Raw genomic sequence first — 14,364 nt, 5'->3', positions numbered from 1 at the left:
AAAAGGACCTCGAAGTTACAGTGGACAAGAAGCTGGCTATGAGTCAACAGTGTGCCCTTGTTGCCAAGATGGCCAATGACATTTTGGGCTGTGTAAATAGGGGCATTGCCAGCAGATCAACAGATATGATTGTTCCCCTCTATTTGACATTGGTGAGGCCTCATCTGAAGTACTGTGTCCACTTTTGAGCCACACACTACAAAAAGGATGTGAAAAAATTGGAAAGTGTTCAGCAGAGGGCAACAAAAATGATTAGGGAGACTAACACATGACTTTTGAGAGAGGCTGAGGGAACTGGAATTGTTTAGTCTGCAGAAGAGAAGAATTGAGGGGGGATTTGATAGCTGCTTTCAACTACCTGAAAGGGGGTTCCAAAGAGGATAGATCTAGACTGTTCTCAGTGGTAGCAGAGGACAGAACAAGGAGGAATGGTCTCAAGTTGCAGTGGGGGAGGTTTAGGTTGGATATTTGGAAAAACTTTTTCACTAGAAGGGTGGTGAAGCACAGGAATGCATTACCTAGAGAGGTGGTGGAACCTTCTTCCTTTGAAGTTTCTAAGGACAGGCTAGACAAAGCCCTGGCTGGGATGATTTAATTGGGAATAGGTCCTTCTTTGAGGAGGGAGTTGGACTAGATGACCTCCTGAGGTCCCTTCCAACCCCCCATATTCTGGGAGTCTATGGAAAGCTTTGTATCCCCAGTCGATTGGAGTACAAGGCAGGCCCTGTACAATGAGATCAGGAATAACCAGCTATGGAAGCTGCTTACATTACCACTTTGGTTACTAGTCTCCATCTTTGAGAGCAACACGCCCATTCCTGGTCATGCTACTGCTGCAGTACTGAACCCAAGAGACATTTCCTTGCCCGAAGGTTTTTAATAGCTCAAGCCCGAGTTAGGATAAGCCACAGGGATGGAGCTGCCTAGATGACACTACCCACTTGTGACTTCAAGCATAGACACACGCTCTCAGGACAATGCATTACTAGCCCAGCACTGGTCCTATTATGGATCTCCCACAACCCTGAGCCTGTACCATTATTGGCCTGGCTAGGTTTACAGTAGGCAGTAGGAAAGGTTAGGCCGGTGCTTGGCTAATGGCAGCGAGGAAGGAAGGACGCAGGCTGGCTGATGTCCCTGCTTCAACAAGACTGTCTGCTGCTCTATTTCTTGCAGCTAGTCTCCCTGTGTGTGTGTTTTGTTCAATCCCAGTTGCCTGGAGTTGTCAATTCACCATCTCTTTTGTGAGACACTTGCAACCTGTTGAGCTTCTTGCACTGGACTAGAGGCAAGGGCTGGCAGTCTCCCACCACTGTATGTGACCCTTTTAACTTCGCTGATTACCAGAAGTAGGTTCTCAGTTCTCCACACACCCCCTTTCCTCTCAAGGCCATAGTGCCCTATCTCAACAACCTGGGTCTTTCCTTCTGTTAGTTGGTCTCAGAGTCTGTAATGTTGCCTTGCTACACACTGGAAGCCAGACGAGAGTTCTCAAGGGGCTGTTGCCTCCTTCTACATGAGAAAAGTCTCAGTGGAAGAGTGTCAAATGGAGGGACCTGAAGAGATGCCTTCACCCAGGAGACGTGCTCAGCCATTCTGGAGCCCTGCCAGAGAAAAAAAGTGTGTGTGTGTGTAGAAGAGGGGCATGGGGTCACCTGTACAGTATATGTTTCTACAGAGCATGAGCCAGGGAGGGAATCACATTAAGCAGACAGCAATTTGAATGCAGTTGAGGTTTATTGTGACATTAAACCCTAGTTTTACACATTACAAAGAGCTACGAAAAATATCAAGCTGAGGAGCACTTCCTATGTACAGAGGAAGACAGATGTATGTCAGTTACAATCCATGTCCTGAGAGAAGCAGACTAGCCCTGCAAGGGATGCAGTCCTGCATGACTAGTGACGCCACCCTGTAACTGGTAACACATGGTTCTGGGTAAGTGTGCATGGGAAATGATATTCACGTTCTGTAATTCTGCAGAAGGAAGAGTTGACCTCAGTCCACCATCTGCCAAAGCAGAACTGCGGCCTCAGCAAGGAGAGCTCACACTAGCTATGCTGCCAATTCAGCTGGATTCCTTCCAGCAGCAGGGGGAACCCTTCAGGCCTCCACCTTCTTTCCTTCCTCCACCAGCTCATTAGGACACAGTGGGGAGTCTCCAGTGGGAGTGAAGGGTCCCACGATCCAGTCCAGGGGAACATTCTGTGTCATGTATTGTAGAAGCTCATCCAAGGACTCCTGGGCCTTGGTCACCATCTCCCGACTACGGGCAAGGGCACTGCTGGACAGATCCTGGAAACATCCGGCACTGGAGAAGGAAGCCTGGAGCTCTTCTATACTGCTTGAGACCTGCTGGGCCTTGTCCTGGATAGTGCTGGGAAGGCCCTGGAGGCTGCCCAGGAGAGTAAGGCAGGTGGTTTTCAGTTGCTGGGTGAGGCTCTGGGATGTGGCTAGAGCCTGAGCTTCAACCTGCTGGAAGGAGAAAGAGACTGGAGTATCTGCAAGTTTCCCCTACAGATGGGGGGAGTTCACTGGAGCAAGGCTGTCAGGGCGAGAAGGAGGAGAATACCTTTGCGGAGTCTGGTTCCGCCTGCCCTTCCAACTTCCCCCTGCAGCACTGGAGCCACATCTGGTACAGACGGTCCTGGCCATTGTGAAGCTTCTGATCTACAGCCTGCTTGATCTGCAGGAGGAGAGGGTAGTTAGCTGGGAAGAGCAGGAGGCGGCTGGCCAGGGAAGCTCTCCCACAGCTAGGTGTGGGCAGCAAGCCAGCAGCACTACTGCAGCGACACAGCTGGGCATAGGAAAAACAGTGCCAATGGCACTGAGCATGGGAGGCTGCAGAGACCGTGTCAAGGTTCCTCCCCCACTCTGAACTCTAGGGTACAGATGTTGGGACCTGCATGAAAATGTCCTGAGCTTACTTTCACCAGCTGAGGTTCAACCTTCCCCAAGGTACAAATTAATTTTACCCTTCGCCCTTGGAATTTCCACTGCCACCACCAAACTCTAACTGGGTTTACTGGGAAATGTAGTTCGGACGCTTCTTTCCCCGCAAAATCCTCCCAACCCTTGCACCCCACTTCCCGGGGAAGGTTTGGTAAAAATCCTCACCAATTTGCGTAGGTGACCTCAGACCCAAACCCTTGGATCTTAGAACAATGAAAAAGCATTCAGTTTTCTTACAAGAAGGCTTTTAATAGAAGTAAAGGAATCACTTCTGTAAAATCAGGATGGTAGATACCTTACAGGGTAATTAGATTCAAAACATAGAGAATCCCTCTAGGCAAAACCTTAAGTTACAAAAAAGACACACAGACAGGGATAATCATTCTATTCAGCACAGTTCTTTTCTCAGCCATTTAAAGGAACCATAATTTAACACATACCTAGCTAGGTTGCTTACTAAAAGTTCTAAGACTCCAATCGTGGTCAATCCCCGGCAAACACAGCATACAGACAGACACAGACCCTTTGTGTCTCTCCCTCCTCCCAGCTTTTGAAAGTATCTTGTCTCCTCATTGGTCATTTTGGTCAGGTGCCAGCGAGGTTACCTTTAGCTTCTTAACCCTTTATAGGTGAGAGGATTTTTCCTCTGGCCAGGAGGGATTTTAAATGGGTTTACCCTTCCCTTTATATTTATGACAGACCATGACCCACAGCAGCTACAGGGCAGGGGAGAGGTGTCGTGTTCCTACCAGGTCAATGATTTGCTGGAGCTGGGAGAGGACCTCCAGGGTGCGCTGCCTGGCTTGTCTCATCTTGCCCAGGGCGTGCTGGTAGGCTCGCTGGCGCAGCGTGCTCGAAAGGGAACCCAGACGCACGTAGTAACTTCGCTGCTCTGCAGGAGCCTCTCCAGGCCCCTCAATGGGAGTTGTGGCAAGCTCCGCTGCAAGGGGGAAGGGGTCAGTTGGCAGCAGTGGTGCAAGTAAGCCAGTAAGGTCAGGTACGCCGCACCATTAAGACATTTGTTGCTGGTATGACATACTGGAATGACGTTCGGTATCCACTGAAAACTGCAGGGCTCTCAGGAACTGGAGCATTGAAAGGAGCAGAATGCTGGCACCTCCTCCGGTGTGGCTGTACCGCCCCCAGTTGGCCCCCCCACCAGCCCTTCCACACAGTTGCATCTCCTGTCTGGGGTCTGTAGAGCTCCTGCACACAAGGCAGGGTGGGGTCGTTTGGGGGGAGTCACGTAACCCCCCTGCCCTTTTGGATCTCTCCCATGAGTCGCCATACTAGTAAGAGTTTAAATCTACTTGCACCACCGGTTGGCAGGGCCAGGATACAAGGCAGGATGCGTTCAGCCCTCCCAAAGCTTGTGACCGATGGGATCTTTCCCAGGGCACCTTTGGATGCCCTGCAGCACCGACCAGTAAGGCATCGGGTAGCTGCATAGGTAGCAGCGTCAGAGCCAGACAACAGGGCTAGCTGAGGGCCCAGCATGAAGGAACAAGGAGAGGGCTAGTAGCCAAGCTAGGTTTCAAGGGAGCCCGAAGGAGAGGTGTCTCTTTTGGCAGCTCAGCTGTGAGCACTGAACAGCTGTGAGTCCAAACCACACCCGAAGACACCAGGGTCACATTGGTTTGTATTCAGCAGAGGGGTTCTTACCGAGCTCCTCCTCTGTCATGGGGAGGTAGTAGTCCACCAGCTGCTCAGATTTCCCCAATGCTGTGTCTATGCCACTCGCAGCCATCTGCCCCATGCTGGAGCCCATCACTGTGCTCATGCTTCTGGTCACGGCGGATTTGGTCACCTCCACGCTCTCCTGGACAGCCTCTTGGGCCACGCCCACCATGCTGGTCACTGCATCCTTGGCCTCAGTGACCGTGCTGCAGACTGCATCCTTGGCACCAACCATTGTGGCACGCACGAGGTCTTGGGCATCCAAAGCCACCTAGAGGAAAAGGGGTCAGAAGACAGGTCACTGAACACCTAGCGGAAGTGAAGGGCCCACAGCCTCATCCTGCTCCAGGACCAGCCGTGACACTCCTGTGGTTACCTTCTCAATCGGCTGCTGCAGGATGGGCAGCTGCTCTTCCAGTCTCTCCAGACCCCGACAGGCACATTCATTGGCTGCTGCAACTGAAACACAACCACAGAACTCATTCCCTTAATTCCTTCACGTGCACAGATCTCGTGGGGCTGCTAATCTGTGTACACTGGAGGACTGGTGTTCCTAAGCAAGTGTCCCAGGTTACTGATGGGAAAGCCAAGGAAGAGAGGTTGGGCAAGTTGCCCAAGGCTATGGAGCCTGTCTGTTTCAGAGCCAGGTTTAGCACTCAGGAGATCCCGCTGCCAGTCATCTGTTCATCCACCCCCAGCTTCTCCTAGAGGATTTCAGGCGTCTCCAGTGCCTGCAATGGGCTCAGATCCCTTCAGCATTGGAGCTGCTTCCTTTGCCCTCTAGCAGGTATTGCTCCATGGCATTAAGTGCCATACACAGTGCATGTGGCTGTGTGGTACCGGGCCAGCCATGCACAGCAGGGATTGTGCCTGGGCACTGCAGCTGCTGCAGCCGTCAGAGCTGTTCCGCACATCGCCAATGCCTTGGCCAGATCACATCTAGGAGCTAGCCGAGTTCAGGGGAGCAGGACAAGGGAGTCCATGGATTCTGTTTGCTGCCAGTTGGAGGCCAAGTTCAGTCGTGGGACTAGAGCCACTGTAGGCTGAGCCTGTCCCCAGACCCACCTCCCCCACCACACACAGGAGTGTTCCTGCCTCCCTTCCCTTACTCACTCTGTGGCTCCAGCTGGTCCAGGATGGGCCATGCCCTGGTGACGGCAGCAGAGGTGATGGCTCTCACCCCAGTCTCTACTACCTCACAGACCCCTTTGATGGCTGGATGGGTCTCTTTGGTGGCAGCGTAGCTGGCAGAGGCCATCTCACAGGCAGAGCTGACCACGGGCAGGCCAGCCACCCTTTCCCCTGCAGTCTGGGGGAGTGAAAGAGGAGTCAGGTGGTGAAGAGCTCCTGGCTTGTCAAGGTGCCCCTCCTGTCTTTCCCTCTACAACTACTGATTCTGTAGGAGACTGCCCAGCTCTGAGGACAGTCTCCGGTCCCTGTCAGCAGGGGTTCAGTGGCCTGCCTGTGACATTAGTTACACACCCAGAAGCCTGGTTCCATTGGAACAGCTGCCTGTATTCAGCAACGTCTCAGGAATGCCGTTTCCATCCTGGCATGCCCACCAACAAAACACAACTGTGTCACGATCTCGTTCCGTCAGCAGGAGCAGAAATGGAAAGACAATAGGTGTCTCCAAGTGCAGTCTCTCTCGATCAGGAACCATGTCTTGGTCCAGCACCCGGTACAATGCCCCCACTGGGCATTGCAATCAGTGGGATTTGCCGGTGTTCTAGTGCAGAGAGCATTCACAGGGTCACCAGTGCTGGTGCTCCCCCCGGATTCAGGGGGCACTTGTGGGCTGTGACTACAGCACTCCGAGAACCAGAACTTGTAAGCACGACACTAGCTAATGCTCCGAGTCCCTGTCTCCAGCAGTGGAGACATTCAAGCTAAAACAGCCCTTCCAGCTGCCAAGCACACCTGCCTCCCCAGGAGGAACCCACCTGTGGCTCCTCTGCCTGGATCCCCACCTGTGGTTCATTTTCCTTAGCAGACATGCTGGAGTGAGATGTCCCTGCAAGACCCAAAAAGGAATATTGAGTGGCTACAGCAGGAGCCAGTGAAATCAATGTTGTGCAGGAACACCATGAGAGCTGCTCCTGGTCTGTTTTCTCTAAGAGCCAGACCAGGTTGTCCCCCTGTAGTAAGTCTCTCTGTTCAGAGAACAGGCCAGGGCCTTAAACATTTGGTCTAAGGCAGGCTCAGAGACAGCCAGTTCCTCAAGCCCAGGGGTGCACTTGTAATCCACACAACTTGTGGGTGTGTTCTTCTGTCCCATCTCGTGGCACCAGGACCAGTTAGAAGGGCAGAGATTAACGCATAAGCTTTACAGTCTTAGCTAAGAGCCTTACGGCTTTTAGCTCATGCAGTAGAGGCTCATGCATTTAGCTCCAGAGGTCCCAGGTTTGATCCTGCCCATCACCAGGGTTTGTCGGTGTTACAGACTCCCAAAGCTTCTCCTGAGACTTCTATACCCAACAATGCCTCCCAAGGGGAGCACCAGGACACCTTCATAGCTCATCAGAAGCACCCTCCTAGTTTAGTCATTTCCCAGATAATACCAGGGCTAATTCCATTTGTCCCAGAGTACAATCACTGACAGAAGTTATCCTGCTGAAGGTAGTAGCCATTGACTACACACACAGAACACTGAATTGAGAAGGTACCCCTGGTGAGCCTTCAGGGACCTCCAGAGTGAGTAGTGTAGTAGCCTCCCTGGATACTGAATTACATAGGAGATGATCATAATGGTCCCTTCTGGCCTTAATATCTATGAGTCTACATAGGAGATGCCCACTATGGCAGGCTGGTTATTTTAAAGCCAATTTAGCTGGTAAAAATACAAATACTTTCTATTGTCAGTTAAAGACTGGTCTGGTCAAGAAACAGATTCCACTTCAGGTAAATGGACACCATCACCCCTAGATATGAGAGTGAGACCACTAACTAGAAAGCTAGGGCCAGGGAGCGTTTCCCTTATGGGAAGGCACCAGGCCTGCTATCTTTATTGTTTTCTGCATTATCTGTTTCAGATACATATTGGTTACCCAGCACTCCAGTCTCAGCTCAATCAGCTACCTCAGTCAAGGGTTTCCACCTGCAAATCATGAGGACAAGCCAGAACTCAGACCACAGCCAGAAGTCCCAATCCCCATTCCTGAGTGGGAACAGCATAGCTTAGCTCAGGTAGAGAGCTGAGTGGAGAGTTTTCCCCATAGTCCAAGCCCTAATTTAATTCTCTTTGGTAAACATTCTGTTCTTCTCTAGGGAAGCCTCCACCTCCTAGAACATACCATTAATCAAGGCCTCCCAGTCTGGAAGGCAGATATTTTCCTTCCTTGGACTGTTTGCTCAGAAGACTCAGCTAGAAATGCTTTACACAAGTACAACTACAAAGTACTGAAAGTAGCTAAGAGCTTGTGACCATTCAATCCTAGCCACTACTGGCCATCAGGCAAGACATTGGGTCACACTCTGTGTAAGAAAAGAGCCCCCATCTAAACACACACAGAATCTAGGAACCAGCAACATAGCATAGAGGTTAAACACACATCTTACCAAACTTCCACACTACAAATCCTTTGCCAGTACTAGGACCTACCCCCCTCAGCCATTATATTCCTGTGATGATGTCATCATGGGGCTGGACACACTTGACGGACAGCTCAGGAGACCAATCACACAGCTGCATTCTGAACTTTGCTCAGTGAGGGCTGTGAGCCTCTGAAAAGTTACAGGTTTCAGAGTGGTCAATCTTGGTTGGATGTGTTCCTGGAGGTCCCATCACATGACAATCTTTAGTTCCTGGAGACTCCAGGACGATCCTGGAGGGCTAGCAAACCTAGTTTCAGATTATGAGCTGTTTGGGGCAGGCCTTTTACTCTGTGTTAAGACAGTACCTAGCACGATGGGATTCCAGTTCTGATTTTGGCTTCGAAATGCTACGGTCATACAAATAATAAGAATGCTTCATATTCTCAGAGTGCTCCAGTTGTTCTCTCTGAAGAGCGCCTTTACGCTCCATTTCCCTGGGAACATTTTCGGTGTAGAAGGTTTTTTGTCAGTAAAACCATCTAAGAAAGGAGAGTGCTGATAGCTGTTGTATTATTTTGCTTTCTTGCCCACTCCAGAAGAGGCTGGGGAAGTTATTCTGGCCCAGCTGGTACAAGTTGCTTCCTTAGTTCATTTATAGCTTTCCTGTTGGTTGGCCTGTCCAGGGAAGAGAACATGGCACAGGTTTTTAAAGGTATTTAGCTATTGCTCCTCTCAGCATTGCAAGGCGTAAGTGAGTTAGGCCCAGAACCTCAAAGAGAGTTAGGTTGCCCCACACTGGGCAATAAGGAGTTAAAGACTGAGTGCAGTTAGCAGTTCCAATATAAGTGTCAGTTCGATACGTGGAACCCCCAGGCTCAGGGGGCATCAGGGGAGCATTTGGGCAGATGCTGGGGGTGACACAGCCACAGGGAAGGACTAAGTGGGGAGACAAGCTCAGGGAAAAGTTTGGGGGGGGTGTCAGTCATAGCCAAAATGCTCGGCTCTGCCCTCTCCCCATTATCATTCCTGGCCTAGTTACTCCAGCATCAAGGCCCTTCCCAGCCGGAGTGACAGCAGATCACACCAGGCATAACTTCGTCCCATAACCTCCCCATCACCCTTCACACAGGGAGTAAAATCAAAGCAGGGAGTGCAAATGCCTGGAGCAGCTGAGCAGAGTGACAGAGGCCTGGGGCTGAGGCAGGTGCTCACCTCACTCCTTTAAAGCAAGCCTAGATGTTCATACCTATGTGTCTGTCCCACAGAGGGACGTGGGTGGGCCTCCATCCAGAGACACAACCTTCAGCTTCAGTGGCTGCCAGAGCCAGAGTGGGGCAGTTTTAGTCCCTGATTCTACAATGAGCCCTGCACAAACCAGTCCCTGCATTTACTCCCTGCACGCCCTGGTTCTCATGGGAGACTTCAATCACCCTGATATCTGCTGGGAGAGCAATACAGCGGTGCACAGACAATCCAGGAAGTTTTTGGAAAATGTAGGGGACAATTTCCTGGTGCAAGTGCTGGAGGAACCAACTAGGGGCAGAGCTCTTCTTGAGCTGCTGCTCACAAACCGGGAAGAATTAGTAGGGGAAGCTAAAGTGGATGGGAACCTGGGAGGCAGTGACCATGAGATGGTTGAGTTCAGGATCCTGACACAAGGAGGAAAGGAAAGCAGCAGAATACGGACCCGGGACTTCAGGAAAGCAGACTTTGACTCCCTCAGGGAACTGATGGGCAAGATCCCCTGGGAGAATAACATGAGAGGGAAAGGCGTCCAGGAGAGCTGGCTTTATTTTAAAGAATCCTAATTGAGGTTACAGGGACAAACCATCCTGATGTGTAGAAAGAATAGTAAATATGGCAGGCGACCAGCTTGGCTTAACAGTGAAATCCTTGCTGATCTTAAACGTAAAAAAGAAGCTTACAAGAAGTGGAAGATTGGACAAATGACCAGGGAGGAGTATAAAAATATTGCTCGGGCATGCAGGAGTGAAATCAGGAAGGCCAAATCACACCTGGAGTTGCAGCTAGCAAGAGATGTTAAGAGTAACAAGAAGGGTTTCTTCAGGTTCGTTGGCAACAAGAAGAAAGTCAAGGAAAGTGTGGGCCCCTTACTGAATGAGGGAGGCAACCTAGTGACAGAGGATGTGGAAAAAGTTAATGTACTCAATGCTTTCTTTGCCTCTGTCTTCACGAACAAGGTCAGCTCCCAGACTACTGCACTGGGCAGCACAGCATGGGGAGGAGGTGACCAGCCCTCTGTGGAGAAAGAAGTGGTTCGGGACTATTTAGAAAAGCTGGACATGCACAAGTCCATGGGGCCGGATGCGTTGCATCTGAGAGTGCTAAAGGAGTTGGCGGATGTGATTGCGGAGCCGTTGGCCATTATCTTTGAAAACTCGTGGCGATCCGGGGCAGTCCCGGACGACTGGAAAAAGGCTAATGTAGTGCCCATCTTTAAAAAAGGGAAGGAGGAGGATCCTGGGAACTACAGACCAGGCAGCCTCACCTCAGTCCCTGGTAAAATCATGGAACAGGTCCGCAAGGAATCAATTCTGAAGCACTTAGATGAGAGGAAAGTGATCAGGAAAAGTCAGCATGGATTTACCTAGGGTAAGTCATTCCTGACTAATGTAATTGCCTTCTATGACGAGATAACTGGCTCTGTGGATGAAGGGAAAGCAGTGGACGTGGTGTTCCTTGACTTTAGCAAAGCTTTTGACGCTGTCTCCCACAGTATTCTTGTCAGCAAGTTAAAGACGTATGGGCTGGATGAATGCACTATAAGGTGGGTAGAAAGCTGGCTAGATTGTCGGGCTCAATAGGTAGTGATCAATGGCTCCATTTCTAGTTGGCAGCCGGTATCAAGCGGAGTGCCCCAAGGGTCAGTCCTGGGGCCGGTTTTGTTCAATACCTTCATTAATGATCTGGAGGATGGCGTGGATTGCACCCTCAGCAAGTCTGCAGACGACACTAAACTGGGAGGAGTGGTAGATACGCTGGAGGGTAGGGATAGGATACAGAGAGACCTAGACAAATTGGAGGATTGGGCCAAAAGAAATCTGATGAGGTTCAAGAAGGACAAGTGCAGAGTCCTGCACTTAGGACGGTAGAATCCAGTGCACCGCTACAGACTAGGAACCGAATGGCTAGGCAGCAGTTCTGCAGAAAAGGACCTAGGGGTTACAGTGGACGAGAAGCTGGATATGAGTCAAAAGTGTGCCCTTGTAGCCAAGAAGGCCAATGGCATTTTGGGATGTATAAGTAGGGGCATTGCCAGCAGATTGAGGGACGTGATTGTTCCCCTCAATTCGACATTGGTGAGGCCTCATCTGGAGTAGTGTGTCCAGTTTTGGGCCCCACACTACAAGAAGTCTGTGGAAAAATTGGAGAGAGTCCAGCGGAGTGCAACAAAAATGATGAGGGGACTGGAACACATGACTTACGAGGAGAGGCTGAGGGAAGTGGGATTGTTTAGTCTACAGAAGAGAAGAATGAGGGGAGATTTGATAGCTGCTTTCAACTACCTGAAAGGTGGTTCCAAAGAAGATGGATCTAGACTATTCTCAGGGGTAGAGGATGACAGGACAAGGTGTAATGGTCTCAAGTTGCAGTGGGGGAGATTTAGGTTGTACATTAGGAAAAACTTTTTCCCTAGGAGGGTGATGAAACACTGGAATGCGTTACCTAGGGAGGTGGTGGAATCTCTTTCCTTAGAAGCTTTTAAGGTCAGGCTTGACAAAGCCCTGGCTGGGATGATTTAATTGGGGAATCGATCCTGCTTTGAGCAGGGGTTGGACAAGATGACCTCCTGAGGTCCCTTCCAACCCTGATATTCTATGATACTCAGACCCCCAGTAACTTCAACAGGCAGTTGGGAAGAGTAGCTGGGTGCGAGAGAGCTCTGCACAGGTGTAAGTAACACCAGCACAGAGAGACCATTGCATGTTCAGGGCTTAGCAACCACCTTTCTATCCATAGCCCTCACACACAGGCAGCCAGCAGAAGAAGCAAGCCCAACCATGTTGAGAGCACACTACAAGTCTTCCTACCTGGGATCTACAATCACTAATTATCCAGAGGGTGCCACCCAGGAGAGAAAGCCAGCTGGGGGCAGGAAGCATCTTTTTCCTTTTCCCATTCCTCCTTCTAATATTCAGACCATTGGGGTGTAGCTGGTGTGATCTCTATGCTCACACCTTGGAGCCTCCAACAGGGCTTTGGCTTAAACACCTGAGCCTGTTGGTGGATCATGCTGGGGTTTGCTGAAATAACTCACTGCTCCTTGAGCCATAAATACTGCATCCGGTGGGTTAGTCAGTTACTACATTTGCTTTATATAATTTAAGACTGATCCAGCAGCAGTTGCTATAGGGTATCTTACCTCTGACCCTGGCTGGGGATATGTTAGAACCACTCCTTCTCTATGGAAGGATTAGCTGCAGGGGCTACGGTCGGGAAATGCAGGCTGCAATGTTCTTCATGGTGTAAAGAAAATCCAGCTCCTACTTCTATCCATGTTTGAAGCTAATATCTGCTGATGTGAAATCCACTCATTGACCTCACACATTTTATTAGACTTGGACTAAAGAACTTCCTTAGGCTTGAACACAGAAGTCCCATTTGCTGAACAGCACTACTGAAGTCTGCACTTACTCTTCCATGTCCCTAGAAGGAGCAGGCTAGGACCTTTACTCACCCCAGCAGGGCTCCACCTAGTGAGTGCTGTTACTCACTCTTCCCCCTGAGTGTGTTGTAGGGGCCTTTGTTAATCCAGAACACAGCAGGGTTTGTAACACACCTCCAGTTCCACAGGCAGGTTAGCGTGTCAGTTCAGCAGTTCCTGACTTTGAAGAGCTTGCTATCCCCACTCCTTTTGAGTATAAGCCAGGCCCTGTCCAATGAGATCAGGAGTAACCAGCCCTGGGAGCTGCTTACATCACCACTATGATTACTAGTCTCCATCTTTGAGAGCAACACACCCATTCCTGGTCATGGTGCTGTTGCAGTGCTGAACCCGAGACACATGGTCTTGCCTAAAGCTTTCTAATAGCTCAAGCCCGAGTTAGGATAAGCAACAGTGATGGAGCGGCCTAGATGCCACTACCCACTTGTGACTTGAAGCATAGACACAAGCTCTCAGGAAAATGCATTACAAGCCCAGCACTGGTCCTATTATGCATCTCCCACAACCCTGAGCCACATGCCTGTACAGTTATTGGCCTGGCTAGGTTTACAGTAGGCAGTAGGAAAGGTTAGGCAGGTGCTTGGCTAATGGCAGGGAGGAAGGACGCAGGCTGGCTGATGTCCATGCTTCAGCAAGACTGTCTGCTGCTCTCTCTTGCAGCTAGTCTCCCTGTGTGTGCGCGCAGGGGTGCGTTTTGACAACTCCAGGCAACTGGGATTTAACAATTCACCATCTCTTTTCCTGGACACTTCCAACCTGTTGAGCTTCTTGCACTGGATTAGAGGCAAGGCCCCACAGTATGCGACCCTTTTAACTTCGCTCATTACCAGTAGTAGGTTCTCAGTTCTCCACACACCCCATTTCCTCTAAAGGCCATAGTGCCCTAACACCCTGGGTTCTTCCCTCTGTTATTTGGTCTCAGAGTCTAATGTTGCCTTGCTACTTGTCTGGCTTCCAGTGGGTATTCTCAATGGGCTGTTGCCGCCTTCTACCCGAGAAAAAAGTCTCAATGGAAGAGTGTCAAATGGAGGCACCTGAAGAGATGCCTTCACCCAGGAGACGTGCTCAGCCATTCTGGAGCCCTGCCAGAAAAAAGTGGGTGTAAGGGGTGTGTGTGTGTGTGTGTGTGTGTGTGTGTGTGTGTGTGTGTGTGTGTGTGTGTGAGAGAGAGAGAAGAGGGGGATGTGGTCACCTGTACAGTATACATTTGAATAGAGCACGAGTCGGGGAGGGAATCACATTAAGCAGACAGGAATTTGAATGCAGTTGCAGTTTATTGTGACATTAAACCCTTGTTTTACACATTACAAAGCTAGGGAAAATATGAAGTTCAGGAGCACTTCCTATGTACAGAGGAAGACTGCTGTATGTATGTCCTGAGAGAAGCAGGACTAGCCCTGCAAGGGATGCAGTCCTGCATGACTAGTGATGCTACCCTGTAACCGGTAATAAATGGTTCTGGGTAAGTGGGCCTGGGAAATGACATTTATGTTCTTTAATTCTGCAGAAGGAAG

The 14,364-nt window shown here is 50.3% G+C and overlaps 1 protein-coding gene across 1 annotated transcript; it reads right to left on the bottom strand.

The window, feature by feature from the left end:
* Positions 1-2,103: 2,103 nt before the first annotated feature.
* On the bottom strand, positions 2,104-12,827 carry LOC141987997 (perilipin-3-like). The gene is made up of 9 exons (XM_074953820.1): positions 12,820-12,827; positions 8,188-8,234; positions 6,573-6,673; positions 5,743-5,938; positions 5,006-5,088; positions 4,615-4,900; positions 3,702-3,892; positions 2,573-2,686; positions 2,104-2,475 (listed from the first exon to the last, which is right to left on the bottom strand). Exons 1-9 carry the CDS (start codon positions 12,825-12,827, stop codon positions 2,104-2,106), a joined length of 1,398 nt encoding a protein of 465 aa, XP_074809921.1.
* Between the last annotated feature and the right edge of the window lie 1,537 nt (positions 12,828-14,364).

This window comes from Natator depressus, chromosome 5, assembly GCF_965152275.1.
Source record: "Natator depressus isolate rNatDep1 chromosome 5, rNatDep2.hap1, whole genome shotgun sequence".
Lineage (NCBI taxonomy): Eukaryota > Metazoa > Chordata > Testudines > Cheloniidae > Natator > Natator depressus.
This window is presented reverse-complemented; position numbering and strand designations above follow the sequence as displayed.